Genomic DNA, 17,731 nt, shown 5'->3' with positions numbered 1-17,731 from the left:
TTCATTGCATTTCATACTTCTAGAGTGTAGTTTGCTTGTAAATAGAACTTCATTTGCTTCCATCCCAAACTGAGCTGGCTTGGAGATAAATTTTGGGGGTAGTTCTCTCCAGATTAGTCAGGGGGGGGTAATTTCTACTCACCACATGAGATTCCTGAGAAGTTAAATCTAGACCAATTCAGTGAACGTGATGCTAGCATGTTGGCATTGTAATCCTTCTGATGCTTTGGTTAAAGACTGAATTTCTTAATTGAAAGGTATTTTAGACAGATGAATAGAGCTGTGTTTGGAGTGAACAATGCCTCAATCAGTCTTCAGGAGGCTGAGATGTTGATGGGTTGCTGCTGCTTCCTCAGGAGAAACATTCTCCTTACATTAGGAGAAACATGCTATGCAGCTGCTGTAGAAAAATCTCGGGGTGGCTGCAATTCACCTATAAATGTTCCTGTCTTCACTCTTGGCCTGCAAGATCTGATTTTAATAAAGAACTACTTCTATACTGTGTTTTTTTCCCCAATTAATTTTGCTTTGAAATTAATTGGCCAGCCTGCCTTCTCTGTTGCTTTAGACAGCTAAAATCCTTGGCTGAAACAGTAACAGTGACTGAAGTGGTGGAGTAAGAATTTAATTTGCAGCCAAGTACAGAGCTCCTCTCAGAACTGGGTCTGTACTTTATTCTGTGCAATAGTCTAGTTAGCATGAAACAACACAGTACTAATTAGATGCTAATTTGATACCAATTAGATACAAATACAAAGCAAATCTGAAAAGTGAGTCTGAAACTGTTTGAATATTGATAGGGTTTAGATTTGCATCTTTAGATAACTCTGTCTTCATGATTTGCTTGGAATGCAGTAAATGTCCTTAAACCCTGGGGAAGACTGACAAAACATTTACCCTGTGAAATCTGCGGTATTGAAAACTTTCTAAGAACAGTTTGCAGGATTCTGGTTTAATCAGACCCAAATGCAAAGGGTTTTTAAGATTTAGTTTTGAATACCGAACCTTGCCTGGGTACAGCATTAAAGACATTTCCAGGCCAATTTCTTGTGTTGCTGCAATAATATTTTGTGTTAGAATAGAATAGAATAGAATAGAATAGAATAGACCAGGTTGGAAGAGACCTTCAAGATCATTGTGTCCAACCTATCATCCAACACCACCTCATCAACTAACCCATGCAACCGAGCACCCAGGCGAGTTTTGAATATCTCCAGAGAGGGAGACTCCACAACCCCCCTGGGCAGCCTGTTCCAGGGCTCTGTCACCCTCACAGGGGAAAAGTTGTTCCTCATACTTACTGGAAACTTCCTATGCCTCAGCTTCCACCACTGCCCCTTGTGCTGTCATTGGGCATCACCCAGCAGAGCCTGGCTCCAGCCTCGCAGGACTCACCCTGCACGTCTTTATAACCATTGATGAGGTCACCTCTCAGTCTCCTCTTCTCTAAGCTAAAGAACCCTCAGCTCCCTCAGTTTCTGCTCATACAGAAGATGTTCCTTTCCCTTAATCATCCTCGTGGCTCTGCACTGGACTCTTTCAAGCACCTCACTGTCTTTCTTGAACTGAGGGGCCCTAGAACTGGACACAACATTCCAGATGTAGCCTCACCAGTGGAGATGGGGAGGAGGTCCTCTCTCGACCTACTGGTCACACCCCTTCTAATCCACCCCAGACTGGCATTGGCCTTCCTGGCCACAAGAGCACATTGCTGGCTCATGGACATCCTTCCATCCACCAGGACCCTCAGGTCCCTTTCCCCTTCACTGCTCTCCAGCAGGTCTGTCCCCAGCCTGTACTGGTGCATGGAGTTGTTCCTTCCCAGGACCAGAATAGAAGGCACAGCAGTGGGAACATAGTGTAACAATATGAAAATGCAGAGACAGATGTTTTTTTGCCTTTTGCTACTTTGCAGATGTAGAAATTCTGTGTATGTAATTTTGTATTACTCATCAGTTTTTCCCTTTCCTGTTTCTTTCCCTGCCCCCTAGAAAATATGAAGAAGCCCTGGAGCCCTGATTTACCAGTTGATAACCACTCACACGATTCAGACTTCACATCTGTGCTGGACAGGGAAGGTGAGAAAGAATTAGCAGCCGATGGCACTGAAGAAAAGAAGGAGAGAGAAAAGAAACCGACCAGTTTCACCTTGTGTAATGTTTGCAACATTCAGCTGAACTCTGCTGCTCAGGCACAAATCCACTACAACGGCAAATCCCATCAGAAGAGGTTAAAACAGCTCAGCAATGGCAATCTCAAAAGTGATCATGGTAAGCATGGAGATATATCCCTTTTGGCATGTTTTGATTTGAGAACTGCAGCAGTGTGCAGTAATGGCAATGTTGATGTGTCTAAGCAGCTTCTTAACTCAGCCAGCAAATTCTTTGACATTAAAGTAAAGGTCCTTGGTGAGTTGAGAGTGCTTGGGGTTATCCCCAGTGTGAGCATCTGGCAAATAGCTACACGTGTACCATCTGTGCTGTTCCAAGGGTTTTCATTCCATGTTTTGTTTTGGCCATGGTATTGATTCATGTTCTTTCCTATTTCATTTACATTTTGATCGTTTTCAGCATGATTAGTGTTACTCCACATCCTGCAGTCTGCTGGAAAGGTCATACTTGTCAGGAATATGCTTTTAGCGAATGTGCCTTCTTGTTCTACATTCTTCTAGGCACCACATCACAGAGATTGGTCTTACTATCATGTACTTGGGACTTGCAGGTTGCCTTTCTTCTGACAGAACACATTACTTTATGTGTTGCCCAGGGAGGTGGTGGAAGCCTCATCCCTGGAGGTTTTGAAGGCCAGGCTGGATGTGGCTGTGAGCAACCTGCTGTAGTGTGAGGTGTCCCTGCCCATGGCAGGGGGGTTGGAACTGGCTGATCCTTGAGGTCCCTTCCAACCCTGACAATTCTATGATTCTATGATTTTGTGCAATGGGTTGCTTCCTGGCCCACCTGCAGAAGGATAGGCAGAGCACTAGTTCAGGCTGAGCAAGGGTACCAGTGGCATTACTAGAATCTGTGCAAATGCTTAAAGAGTTATTTCCTATGCTTATCCACAAATGCATTCTTTCCATCTCCAAAATCCCCCACACTTTAATGATATGATTGTCTTCAGTTAAGGTAAGATGATGGTTTTGTAAGTATTAGCAGAACAATTTTGCTACTGATTGAAAGTGTTTTTCTGCAGTTCATTTCTCTGCTTTAATCCATGGTAATGAAAGAACTGGTAATTAAGAAATGCTGAAATTAGGGTCAAAGGGTTTCAATCATGCTTTAGCATTTATATCCTAGAGAGGATCAAAGTGGTAGCATGTTTCTTATTTGGTCCTTAAAAGAGGCTCTACTTGGTGTGTACCTACAGAATACAGAATTAACCAGGCTGGAAAAGACCTTTGAGATCATCGAGTCCAACCTATCACCCAGCACCATCTGATCAACTAAACCATGGCACCAAGTGCCTCATCCAGTCTATTTCTAAACACTGCCAGGGATGGTGACTCCACCACCTCCCTGGGCAGCACATTCCAATGGCCAATCTCTCTTGCTGTGAATAATTTCTTCCTAACATCCAGCCTAAACCTCCCCTGGTGCAGCTTGAGACTGTGTCCTCTTGTTCTGTCACAGGTTGCCTGGAAGAAGAGACCAGCCTAGGACCATTTCCATTTGTAGACTTCTGTAGTACGTTGAGACCAACCCCCACCTGGCTACAACCTCCCTTCAGGTAGTTGCTGAGAGCAATAAGGTCTCCCCCAAGCCTCCTCTTCTCCAGGCTAAACAACCCCAGCTCTCTCAGATGCTCCTCACAGGGCTGTTCTCCAAACCCCTCCTCAGCCTTGTTGCCCTTCTCTGGACACATTCCAGCAAGTCAAAATCTTTCTTGAATTGAGGGGCCCAGAACTGGACACAGGACTCAAGGTGTAGCCTAACCAGTGCTGAGTACAGGGGTAGAATGACCTCCCTGCTCCTGCTGGCCACACTATTCCTGATGCAGGCCAGGATGCCATTGGCCTTCTTGGCCACCTGGGCACACTGCTGGCTCATGTTCAGCCTACTGTCAACCAGTACCCCCAGGTCCCTTTCTGCCTGGCCACTCTCCAGCCATTCTGTCCCCAGCCTGTAGCACTGCCTGGGGTTGGTGTGGCCAATGTGTAGAACCTGGCACTTGGTATACCTCATTCGACTGGACTCTGCCCATCTGTCCAGCCTGTCAAGGTCCCTCTACAGAGCCATCCTACCCTCTAACAGATCAACTCCTGCTCCCAGCTTGGTGTCATCTGCATGCTTTCTGATGATGGACTCAATCCCCTTGTCTAAATCATCAGTAAAGATGTTAAACAGGATTGGGCCCAACACTCATCCCTGTTAGACACCACTAGTGACACCACCTGGAAGTGGAAGTCACCAAGATCATAAGGAAGTGATTTTCCCATGCTACCAAACATTGGGATTTTATTGACTTACTTATTTTCAAGCTGAACATTATGAATGAAATGGAGACCAGTGTGAACTGCTATGAACTTGAACTGAATGAGTGACCACCCTGCCTGCATTTGGAACAGAGACCTTGTTTGAGATCTAATTCAAGTAGAAAACAGAACCTGACAAACTTCCCACAATAATAGGTCGTGTCAAAGCTGTTAGGTCTGAAATACAGGCAGTGTTTTTTCAGCTGAATGATTGTTCTGTTAATGAGACCCTAGCAAACACAAGTGGCATCTGACCATGACTGAAAGAAAATCAGGGCTTGACCTTTCTGTTCATGATGTGGACACAACTGACAGCTTTTGAAGGTCGTTGGTGTATCTGAAGTCACTGTTAAACATTCACAGTACTGTTTATGCAATGCATGTCAGCAGGTGGCTTTGCATATGAGAATGGTATTTCTTGTGTCCAGTCCTGGTTGTCACAAAAGCCAGCTGTTATGCTTAGTGTCCTGTCATTCTGAGACTGAATTCCACTGGAAATTAGAACTAAGACTCCCTGCTTTCTGAGGTTATCTTCTAAGGCTTCCTCATCATTAGCCATTGGGATGTGCTGCCCAGGGAGGTGGTGGAGTCACCATCCCTGGAGGGGTTCAAGAGGGGATTGGATGTGGCACTTGGTGCCATGGTTTAGTCATGAGGTCTGTGGTGACAGGTTGGACTTGATGATCTCTGTGGTCTCTTCCAACCTTGGTGATTCTGTGATTCTGTGTGTGATCATCTGTAGTTGTTCGTTATGTCACCTTCAATGAGGGAAGTGCTTGCCTTGCACACAAGAAACCTTATTTCCAGCAGTTCATATTCTGTACTCTGTGTTAGGGCTGTTGTAGTAGGCCTTTGCAAAGTTGTGTGGAACTAATCTACATGGAAAAGTTGGGGAATCATTGGAACTGTAACTTAACCTTCTTTTGTTTCATCTCTGAATCACTCTCACAAAGCAGGGTGCCTTTATGAGTTTTATATTGTGAGTGTGATAGAGATGGAGGATTGATTGCTATAAAGTAACAGGTCGTGTCATAGAATCATAGAAGAGTCTGAGCTGGAAGGGACCTCCAAAGCTCACCCAGTCCAACCCTCCCTGCAGTCAGCAGGGACATCCCCAACTCGATCAGGCTGCCCAGGGCCATGTCCAGCCTCACCTTGAACATCTCCAGGGATGGAGCCTCAATCACCTCCCTGGACAACCTGTTCCAGTGCTCCACCACCCTCATAGCAAAGAACTTCATCCTAACATCGAATCTAAATCTGCTCTGCTCTAGTTTGAAGCCATTGCCCCTTGTCCTGTTACTTCAGGCCTTTGTAAACAGTCTCTCTCCATCCTTCCTGTAGCCCCCTTCAGGTACTGGCAGGCTGCTATTAGGTCTCCCCAGTGCCTCCTCTTCTCCAGGCTGAACACCCCCAGCTCCCTCAGTCTGTCCTTGTAGCAGAGGTGCTCCAGCTCTCTGATCATTTTCATGGCACTCCTCTGGACCCTCTCCATCAGGTCCATGTCCTTCCTCTGTTGAGGGCTCCAGACCTGTACACAGTACTCCAGGTGAGGTCTCCCCAGAGCACAGCAAAGTGGCAGAATCAGCTCCCTGACTCTGCTGGCAATGCTGCTTTTGATGCAGCCCAGGCTGTGATTTCCCTTCTGTGCTGCAAGCTCACCCTGCCTGCTCATGTTCTCAAATAATTTCCAGTGGACTGCCAAATGGAGGTAAGGTTCAGCTGCATTAGCATTTGACTGCATAATTAAAGCTGTCATGCTATAATCTTCGTCTTCTAACTGTGTGAAGTAGCTTTTGTTTGCTGGACATAAATAACTCAGCATGTTACTGTTGAATGTCTCTGCATAACTCATAAGGTAAGTTGCTTAAGCACAAAGCCTGTTAACTCCTGCAAATAATCAATAACCAATGTGCATTGTGGAGTAGGAAAGCAGCATAATTTGTTTGTTTGGTTTGGGTTTGTTTGTTTGTCTGTTTGTGTTTTGTTGGTCTTTGTTGTTTGGGTGTTTTTTTGGGTGGATGGTGTAATGGTTTGGCTCTGAGCAACCTGATCTAGTGTGAGGTGTCCCTGCCCATGGCAGAGGCATTGGAACTGGATGATCCTTGAGGTCTCTTCTCTGATTCTATGGAAATGGGTCAAACCGAAGCAGTGGCTTAACCTGGCTCATTTCCCAACACAAAAGTGAGGGAAGAGTAACAAAAAAACCCCTCAGGATTGAGACCAAAACCAAGTGAGGTAAGAACAGAGTTTGCTGATTAAAATCAGGTAAGCATAGTACAAAATGCACAATTCACTTAGCCTGTTTGCAGAAAGAGCAGGGAGCAAAGCAGCAACAAGCAAGAAAGCCAAAAGCCCAAGCCAGAAAACTAACCCCCATCCCTCCTTGTCCCCACACCATGCCAGTGGAAAAGACAACACCCAGGAACCCAGAACCCAGAAGCAGCAACTGGAACAGGATGCCTCCTGTGTTGCTATCTGAACTTCAAGCCCCATAATACTTTGCTCCAGTGAGGACTTTCATTGCTTTGAAGGTGGCATGACTGCAGCATGGTGACAGCAGCGTCTTCAACTGAATCCATGCCATGGGGGGGAATGGTGTGTGTTTGTGGTTTTCTTTTGGTGGTTTTTTTTTGTGTTGGGTGGTTGGGATTTTTTGTTTGGTTGGTTTTTGGGTGGGTTTTGTTTATTTTTGTCTTCCCTCCTGTATGGCTTCAGGCTAGAACCAGCCACATGCCTTCTTTATCTGAGCTGCCGTGTCGCTCCATTTGAAAGGCAGTACTATTTTAGGTCAGTGTTCTTTTAATGTTTTATGGTCCAGCAGGAATATTGATGGCAATAATGATTTAGCTGGGTAACATTCAGTTGCTCTGGGAGCAATTTGGGTCCATCTGTCTTGTTTCTGAACTGTGTTGAGATGTTGGTCTGCCATTCTTTGCTTCTTCCTGCGTGTGGCACCAGTCTCATTCCTGAGAATGGATTTGATCCCTGCTAACAAACCTAAAGCCTGATTTGCAGGATCTCCATTTAGTCCTGCTCATATCATTAGGTCCAATATAGACTATGATGACCATGGCTTCCTTCCAGACCCTCTCAGAAGCTTGTTTTCTTTCAATAAGATGTGATTGTTTGAAACTATTTTTTCCCTTGCACAGGCATCTGGTAGGAAGCAAATCTTCTGTGAGCCATGACAACACATTCAGTTTATCAACATTTCCCAGTGTGAGTTTCCTGAGAGCTGGCTGCTCACATATTTTATTATTTTTCTTATTTCAACTGCAGGTCCTCAGTGAGGCTGTAAAATGCAAATTACACCAAGTAGGGAGCAGGTGTTGATCTCCAGAGGGTAAGAGAGCTCTGCAGAGGGACCTTGACAGGCTGGACAGATGGGCAGAGTCCAAGGGCATGAGATTTAACACATCTAAGTGCCAGGTCCTACACACTGGCCACAACAACCCTATGCAGCACTGCAGGCTGGGGTCAGAGTGGTTGCAGAGCAGCCAGGCAGAAAGGGACCTGGGGGTACTGGTTGACAGCAGCTGAACATGAGCCAGCAGTGTGCCCAGGTGGCCAAGAAGGCCAATGGCATCCTGGCCTGGATCAGTGTGGGGATTGGAACAGCAGTAGCAGATGAAACAAGCAAAGGAGACTCTGCAGGTAAGCTCAAAGCCTTGGAATGTGGTATAAAGGCAATTCACTATCCAAGGCAGTCCTGACCTTGCAGATAAGAAAGTAGAAACAACTGAGACTAGTGTAAGAAATGTATGTTTGTTATTCCAGTGTAGCAGCAAGAGTTGTTATCTTTAGCCACACATTATGGCAATGTTAGAATAAGCTAATTGACACAGTTCTTCTCTTTGTAACTTCTATGTGTTACATCACCAATCTTCAGGCAGGTATGTAAGGCCCTCAGATGCTCTAAATAAATGTCTTGAAATAGCACATTGGAGTCTGTGACCAATCTGCTGTGTCATGTCAGGAATAGTGTGGCTAGCAGGAGCAGGGAAGTCATTCTGCCCTGTACTCAGCACTGCTTAGGCAACACCTTGAATCCTGTGTCCAGTTCTGGGCCCCTCAGTTTAAGAAGGACATTGAGACACTCAAACGTGTCCAGAGAAGGGCGATGAGGCTGGGGAGGGGTCTGGAGCACAAGGATTTTGTCTAAGTAGAAGGAAAACAAAGCAGATAACGCCCAATGTGACACATGTCCCAGTAATGCTGACTTTATCTTATTTACAGCTTTTTATTCCTCTGATTCAGAAATATCCTATCTTCCTGGCAGTCCTGTCACTGAAATCCTTAGCTATTTTTTTATCTCCTGTCAGGTTTCACAAGGGGGTGGGGGGTGGGAACATTTCTCACAATCAGAGCTTTAAGACCAGTTCCAACAAAATTAATTGCAACCTCCAGCTTGTATCATTGAGGAAGCACCAATGCTATAGGTCACACTTGGAGAGGCAGTGAGTTAACCCATGTGATGTCTTTTGTTTGTTTCTCACCTTAGCCTGGCTGTAGTCCTTATGCAAAGAGTGTTGTAGGTATACAGATAAAAATCAAGATCTCCCCTCCATTTTTCCCACATATATGAAATAAGAAGATTGGAAAGGTACACTGGCTGTAAGCAAGGCAGCTCACTTACTGAGTTAATTCTTTGTTCTGTAACCAAAGTTAGAATTTTTAGAATTCCTTTCACAGAATCACAGAATTTCAGGGGCTGGAAGGGACCTCGAAAGCTCATCCAGTTCAACTCCCCTGCCAGAGCAGATCACACAGGAACACATCCAGGCAAGTTTTGAATAACTCCAGAGAGGGATTCTCCACAACCCCCCTGAGCAGCCTGTTCCAGGGCTCTGTCATCCTCACAGGGAAAAAAATGTTCCTCATATTTACATGAAACTTCCTCTGCCTCAGCTTCCCCCACTGCCCCTTGTGCTGGCATTGGGCATCCCCCAGCAGAGCCTGGCTCCAACCTCTGGGCACTCACCCTGCACATCTTTATCAACATTGATGAGGTCACCTCGCAGTCTCCTCTAAGCTACAGAGCCTCAGCTCCCTCAGTCTCTGCTCATAAGGAAGATGTTCCATTCCCTCCATCATCCTCGTGGCTCTGCACTGGACTCTTTCAAGCAGCTCCTTCTTGAACTGAGGGGCCCAGAACTGGACACAATACTCCAGATGCAGCCTCAGCAGGGCAGAGTAGAGGGAGAAACAAGCAGACACTTTGTCAGAGTAGTACATCTTTCAATGCAAGCCTTCCTAGTGGGGATGGTGTATAGTTTATTACATGGAATGTAACATGGGTGTGGGACATTTGACTGGAAATTATTGTGGGAAATATTTTTTTTATTATGGATTATTTATTTTTTTACAGAGAGCCTTTAGCAGAATAATGACTATTATACTAGAACCAAAACTAAGACATAGACTCATAGGATGATAGGGGTTGTAAGGGACCCCTGGAGATGACCTATTCCCTGCCTCTGCAGCTACACCTAGAACAGATTATCACAGAATCATAGAATCAACCAGGTTGGAAAAGACCTCAGAGATCAAGTCCAATCTATTACCTGATACCTAACACTTCATTGACAGCTAAACCATGGCTCCAAGTGCCACATCAAATCTTTCTTGAACACCAGGCAACCAGCACCAGAACAAGAGGACACAGTCTCAAGCTGTGCCAGGGGAAGTTTAGGCTGGAGGTGAGGAGAAAGTTCTTCACTGAGAGAGTTGTTAGCTGTTGGAATGTGCTGCCCAGGTTGGTGGTGGAGTCACCATCCCTGGAGGTGTATAGGGGGGGATTGGACGTGGCACTTGGTGCCATGGTCTGTTAGTCCTGAGGTGTTGGGTGACAGGTTGGACTTGATGATCTCTGAGGTCTTTTCCAGCCTTATTGATTCTATAATTCTACCTCCAGGGGCAGTGACTCCACCACCTTCAATGACCAATTACTATTTCTGTGAAGAACTTTCTCCTCACCTCCAGCCCAAACTTCCCCTGGCACAGATTGCATAGTTTCCTAAGATGGCCCCCGCAATATTTTAGAAGAGAATGAGAAATCAATGGAAAAAAACCAATAATTGTGAGTTAGTAATTGTGAGTTTTAAGCAATTTAATTCATAGCTAAGTACAGCGCAAGTGAAACTGGAAATGTCAAAGCAACTCACGTTGATATTTCTGGCTGCAGCTGATTAGCAATTTTGTCAAAGGTTATTTACAAATGGGTTATTATTAATTTAATTTTCATTGAACCTGTTTCATTTGTAATTACTCTTGGGGACACTTGAAAACTTATAGATCCTTCTTCTTCTTTCTTTTTTTGGCTGTGAGATCCCTATCCCTACCTTTGACCTCTGACTAACCTCAGCCTGATCTAACCTTGCAGTTCCTCTGCTTTGAGTATGGGCTTGGGTAAAGTGAATTCCAGAGTTCCATTTCTACCTGAACTATGCTGAGGTTCTTTAGAAAACATGCTGGCAAATCTTCAGTTTTAAAGATTCAGGGGAACACTTGCTTAATTTACATCAGAAGCAAGTTATATATAGTCAAAGGCTTGAGTTTTTCTTCACAGCTGTGTGTTAAAAATGAAAAAAAAAATAATAAAACCCCCAAAACCCAACAAGAAATCTCTACTTAGAATGTTTCTGATGTAAAATCTGCATTCTCAGAAAGGCTTTGAAATGTAAACTAAACTGTTGAAGCATCATTTAGCATTTTTTTCCCCTTATCAACTAGCCTGCAGCATATAGCCAGAGCTGCTGTTGATGCGTGCTACCATCTATCTGGTTAAAGATTATCAAGTTGAAATCCTCTGAAAACAAGCAATCTAGGAGCAAAGGTACCAGTATGCATGGATGTTCTTTTTAGACCTGTTTTAATTGGGATCAAATTATCGAGGTGGGAACTACAAAAAAAATCATCATCTTTATTTTTCCCCAAGCCCCCTCCCCAAAATGATGCACAAAACTGATGCGATTATTGGCAGGTTCTCCCCGGTCCTGAATTCTACCAGGGTGCTTATGGGCAACTTTAGTACAATTTAGAGACTTCAGGAAATCAAAAAGGCTAAGCCACAAAATAGCTTCACCCCACTTACAAAATCAGAGGCAAGCCAGGACCTTAGGGAAGGCCTGAGAACACTGATTGTACTCATAAGGATGGAGCAGGAATTTGGAGATGATCCCTGGGTCTTTCTTCGGTGGCAGGCTCCAGAACTGCAGGTTTATAATCCAGTGTGTGGGTAACGTGGCACAAATCCGAAGGAAAAGGGACCTGCTAGAATCAAAGTGTCCTTAGACACAGCTGCCATGAGGGGAAACTCGTGCAGCAGCACTGCCTGAGCAGTGCAAGAAAGCCGCAGCTTCACAGCAGGCAGGGCCACTCCAACGGCAGGCAGGGAGCAGGACCCCAGGGCAGGCAGGGAGCAGGACCCCAGGACAGGCAGGGAGCAGGACCCCAGGACAGGCAGGTGTGCGGAGAAGCCAGCTCCCAGTGCTGGTTTTTCCAATTTCACCACTAATCCAGAGCCAGTCCAAGATGAGCCAAAATGGGAGTGAGCAGCAAATGATGGCGAGCCCTGACCGCTTCCTGCTCACTCTGCTGGAGGCACATCTAAGACAATGTGTCCAAGGCCAATGTATACTGGGCACGAAGCACCCTGATAACAAGCGGAGTCCCTCAGGGATCCGTACTAGGACCAGCCTTGTTTGACATCTTTGTTGGTGCCATGGACAGTGGCACTGAGTGCACCCTCAGCAAGTTTGCTGATGACACCAAGCTTTGGTGCAGCAGACACGCTGGAGGGAAGGGATCAATCCAGAGGGACCTGGACAGGCTGCAGAGCTGGGCCCATGATAACCTCATGAGGTTCAACAAGACCAAGTGCAAAGTCCTACATCTGAGTCAGGGCAATCCCAAGAGCTGATAGAGGCTGGGCAGGGACTGGCTTGAGAGCAGCCCTGAAGAAAAGACTTGGGGGTGCTGGTGAATGAGAAGCTCAACAGGAACCAGCAGTGAGCACTTGCAGCCCAGAAAGCCAAGCAGAGCCTGGGCTGCATCAAGAGAAGTGTGGCCAGCAGGTTGAGGCAGGTGATTCTCCCCCTCTACTCTGCTCTGGTGAGACCCCACCTGGAGTACTGTGTCCAGTTTTGGAGCCTCTATTACAGGAGGGATCTGGAGGTGCTGGGAGGTGTCCAGAGAAGGGCCACAGGGATGAGCAGAGGGCTGGAGCTATTCTATGAATCACAGAAGCATATTGCCTTGGTTACTACTTGGAAGGGAACAACGTTGAACAGGGACGGATTTGGGAGCTGGTAACTACTCAGAGAGAATGGTGACAGACTTCTAAACCTGGATACTCTTTCTAATACATGCTACTCAACCAAATTAGGTGAAGATTTGCAGTTGAATTTCCATGTCAAAGGTTTGGTTGTGTATCACAGTGCTTGAATGTTCATGATTCTAGGAACAGCAAAGCATGAGCAGGATTAGCCATGTAACAGATGGACTCAGTATATGCTGTTGGCCATACAATGAATGAGCTTAGCTGGAGAGCAAGATCTTCAGGTATGTGACTCTTCCATTTGGCCTTTGATGTGAAACAGATGTTTATTGTTTGTGCACATTACTAGATCTCTGTTCTTGGAATCTTCCTGCTCTAAAGGAAATAATTGGGTGAGAGAAGAAGTAAGTGAAAAGATGGCACATTTGTCATATTGGATCCTCACCCCTGGGTTTACATTTCCCATGGGTAAAAGGTAGGAAATACAATGAAAGTATCAGAAAAGGAAGAAAGTTACAGTATCAAGTTGAGGACAAAGATTCTTTCACTGAATAGGTTTTGTTCCAGTATGAAGAGCTCTTTGCTCTCATTTCAGTAAGAGGTCTTGAGCAATACAGAGAACTATATACAGCAGATCCAGAGAGGTGATTCTGCCACTTTGCTCTGCTCTGCTGAGACCTCACCTGGAGTACTGTGTGTAGGTTTGGAGCCCTCAATACAGGAAGGACAGAGACCTGATGGAGAGGGTTCAGAGCAGGGCCACAAAAATGATCAGGGGCTTGGAGCAGCTCTGCTACAAGGACAGGCTGAGGGAGCTGGGGGTGTTCAGCCTGGAGAAGAGGAGGCTTCAGGGAGACCTAATAGCAGCCTGCCAGTAACTGAAGGGGACTACAGGAAGGCTGGAGAGAGACTGTTTGCAAAGGCCTGCAGGGACAGGATGAGGGGCAGTGGCAATGGGGAAGATTTAGATTGGATATCAGGAAGAAGTTCTTTAGTATGAGGGTGGTGGAGCACTGGAACAGATTGATGATGCTCCTTCCCTGGAGATAATCAAGGTGAGGCTCGAGGGGGCCCTGGACAGCCTGATCTAGTTGAGGAGGTCCCTGCTGACTGTGGGGAGGTTGGACTGAATGAGCTCTGGAGGTCCCTTCTGTCCCATACCATTCTATGATTCCACATTTCTATTGGACTTGATCTTAAAAGTCTTTTCCAATCTAAATGATTCTATGAACTAGGAAAAGTGGCATTTAGAAAAATGACAGCATCTAACATTTATTGTAATTATGCTGAGCAGAGCAGTGCCTAATCAATAATATAGATCTGTTGATTTATAGAAATATAAGTATATTGCATGCACATGTGCATATACAGAGAGATTTTAATTGCTTGCAGAGATTACATACACATCTCTGCCCCTTTAAATTTGCTGCTTGAAAGATGAAGAATTCCTGCCCTTTAACTATTCAGCTTTCACAGAAGTTACAGTAAATCTCTTAATCTCCCAAGCATTTATTCTCCTCTGGGTTTTTCATAGGCATTTATCCACAGGACATTCATTTGTAATCTGTATTTAAATCCAGCAATAACTGTGTGGGCTTTGAGCTGTCTGCTTTCGTGCACTCTTAATGGGCTCTACCACAGGAGCTTGGCTCTACTGCAGAAGCTTGGGATGGTCTGGACAGAAATAGTTCAAGACCAGTCGTATTTGTCTTCCATTTCAGCTTAAGCTGAGTCTCTATTTATTCTTGGTGCAGAGAGCATTATAGAAAGCAATTATTTGGGGGTGAGGGAAGGGCAGGAGGGATCCACAGTAAAGGATTTATCCTGGCTTTGTAGAGAACACCACTGTCTCAGAGTTTTAGGCTTATAATGGGCTGTGGTTGGATGTCTCTGCAGAATGGGGGGTGAGGATTTGAAACAGATCCTGGGTTTTTGTCAAATGCCCTCAGCAGTTTTTTTCTCCCCTCCTTGTTCCTTACAGAGGGACTGTAGGCCAGATTCTTGCATGTACAGGGTCTTAACACCACATTGTCCTATAAATACACACTGCCTCGCAGCAGCGTGTTTACTCAGTAGATACCTCGCAGTTGCTACGCTAAAGGGCCTATTTCTGTAAGAGAAACGGAGCTGGAAATGAATACCATTGTGTGAAAGGATGCCCAGAAATACAGTGTTCTTCAAAGTAGTTACAATGAAGCAGCATCCTGACCTTCTGACATCTTCTGTGTATCAAAGAATTTGTTTGGCTTCCATGAAGAGGGACTTAAATAAAGTACGTGAGGGAGGCTGAAAGAAACTGTTCTGAGGCTGGGGAGCAGCCTTGAGCACAAGCCCTGTGAGGAGAGGCTGAGGGAGCTGGGGTTGCTGTCCACAACTACCTGAAGGGAGGTTGTAGCCAGGAGGGGGTTGGTCTCTTCTCCAAGGCAACCAGCACCAGAACAAGAGGACACAGTCTCAAGCTGCACCAGGAGAAGTTTAGGCTGGAGGTGAGGAGAAAGTTCTTCACTGAGAGAGTTATTAGCCATTTTAATGGGCTGCCCAGGGAGGTGGTGGAGTCACCATCCCTGGAGGTGTTCAAGAGGGGATTGGATGTGGCACTTGGTGCCGTGATTTAGTCATGAGGTCTTGGGTGACAGCTTGGACTTGATGATCATTGAGGTCTCTTCCAACCTGGGTGATTCTGTGATTCTGTGAGAAGAGTTTTAGTTCTTCATTTCCAACCTATGTAAAAATTACTTGAGTTTGAAAACTACTGAAATTGTCCTCAGCAAACTGTGTGGTATTACCAAAGAACATAGATCCTTTCAACAGTAATTTGTTCATCTTCTTCTGTGGTTTTCTTCCCCTCCTATTTTACTCCCCAGCATTGTTCTCTTGAGTATTCCTCTCCTCTGTTTCCATTCTGTGAGACTTTCCTTGGAGGTCCAGAGCCTTCTGCTTCCTGTACTGACTGTTCTTCATTAATTCAAGCTTTGCTTTGCTGTTTTAGTCCATAAACTGCTTCATCAAAGCTCGCTGTCAATAACAGGAAGACACATTTCTTCTGTTCTTATTATTAACTACATTTTACTAGTGGTATAAAGAATTGGAATAATGTTCCTTATTTTCTGGTAAATGTCTTTAACTTGAGATTTTACTCTTGAAAACACCATTGCTAGGAGGCCTACAGAGCAATGTAGAAGGCATTTTTACATTTATTTCTAAATCACTTGTCTTGGTTTCATGCAGAGGTATAGGTAAAAATAAATGGTCTAATTAAACTGTGATGCTTATTAAGCTCTTGGCAAATTAATTAGAACCTCTTTCCTGGTGCTAGAAAAATTGAACTCAGATCATTATTAACTCAGATCATCCTGTGAGGACAGGCTGAGAGAGCTGGGGTTGTTCAGCCTGGAGAGGAGCTGGGAGACTTAATAGTGGACTTCCAGTACCTGAAAGAAGCCTGCAAGAAGGCTGGGAAGGGACTGTTTACAAAGGCCTGTAGTGATAGAACAAGGGACAGCAATTTTAAGTTATAGAAGAGTAGGTTCAGGTTGGAAGGAAGTTGGAGAAAATTCTTTACTATGAGGGGAGTGGAATACTGGAACAGGTTGCCCAGGGAGGTAGCTATGGCCCCATCCTTGGGGCTGTGGAAAGCCTGGTCTAATGGAGGATGTCCCTGCTCACTGTAGGGGGTTGGACTAGATGACCTTTGGAGGTCCCTTCTGACCCAAGCCATTCTATGATTATTTGTATCATGAGTAAACTTCTGGGTAGGTCTGCATACAAAGGTCAGATCTTGTGAGATACATTCAGTTTAGGTTGAAGAGCTTGGGCCAAGGAATATCTTGAGGGGAAGACTCCTCAGTGTCTTGGCCTTTCATGGTAGTACTGACGGGGGATTGGAAAGGAGTAACCTACTTGTACCAGCTGAGGTTTGACTTCTTAATTTACTTACATGCATAACCCAAAGAACAGATTATAATATGATCTGTTCAAATGTTACCAATCTACTTAGTGAATGACTGCCTGAGCAAAACTACTCAAACCCCTCTCTTGCTAGGAAGAGAGTAACGAGTCTGAAACTTGCCTTTTATTTATCTATTTTTACTCCTTTAGGGATCAAAACTGTTTTCAGTAGTCCTAAGCATGTCTCTGACCCAGTAAATGTATACATTGTGGGTTGTGTAGATCTCTTTTCTTACCAAGCTAAGCAAACAATCACAAAGGAATGCACAATGTTCCCATAACCAGGGAAGTATTTAAGATCTCTACACTTGTGTTATTTAAAGAAGAAGCCATCATACCCCCCTGGGTACCACAACCTGTCCTTGCACTGCAGATTCCTAGCTAAAATAACAAACAAACAAAAACTGCCAGGGGAATGAAGAGGAAACAAAAACATAACAATAGGGTGAGTATGAAGTGGGAGTTCTCTAAATCTGGAAATTGGTTGTTTAATAAATGAGTGTCCAATGGCTTTGTTTTCAAAAACACTGACTGGTTTGGTGTGGTAGCTTTAGGCTATGCCTGTAAAATTATTTCACAGATCTTCAGCAGAAAAGTAGTAAAATGTAAATAAATCACTATTGGGTGTGAAAAGGACAATAAAGATAATTGGAGAGACATCCACCATAAGACTGGTTGTACCAAAACAATTCTTCTCTCTTCGCTTCCTTGCTCTGGAGAGATACTAACTTGCTTCTTCTTCACCATTGTCTTGGTTAAGTCTAACAGCAACTTTCTCTGCTCCTTTCTCCATTTCTACAGGGGGGTGGGGGCAGAAAAGGAGAAGCTAATAGCTTCCCCTGGTCTTTGACCAGGGGGGCTCTTGTGCTGTTTATTAATGGTAAATCCTGTAAATCCTGTGTCTTTAGTACATATTCACTGCATTCCATTGTAGGGTGTAGTTTTGTCTGTAAATACAAGTATCTCAGGCTGCGCCAGGGGAGGTTTAGATTGGATGTTAGGAAGAAGTTCTATACAGAGAGAGTGATTGG

At 44.8% G+C, this 17,731-nt stretch overlaps 1 protein-coding gene across 1 annotated transcript in view; it reads left to right on the top strand.

Moving 5' to 3' along the window:
- The window catches only part of ZNF385D (zinc finger protein 385D), a 401,815-nt gene that overhangs the window by 95,480 nt on the left and 288,604 nt on the right, over nucleotides 1–17,731 (top strand). Inside the window, exon 2 of the mRNA XM_054161238.1 lies at nucleotides 1,992–2,270. Coding sequence (XP_054017213.1) covers nucleotides 1,992–2,270 — 279 coding nt within the window. The remainder of the gene's footprint in view (nucleotides 1–1,991; nucleotides 2,271–17,731) is intronic.

The sequence above is a fragment of the Dryobates pubescens genome, chromosome 4, assembly GCF_014839835.1.
Source record: "Dryobates pubescens isolate bDryPub1 chromosome 4, bDryPub1.pri, whole genome shotgun sequence".
NCBI classification, from domain to species: domain Eukaryota; kingdom Metazoa; phylum Chordata; class Aves; order Piciformes; family Picidae; genus Dryobates; species Dryobates pubescens.
Note: the sequence above shows the minus strand (reverse complement) of the source record. Positions and strands in the feature narration are given on the sequence as shown.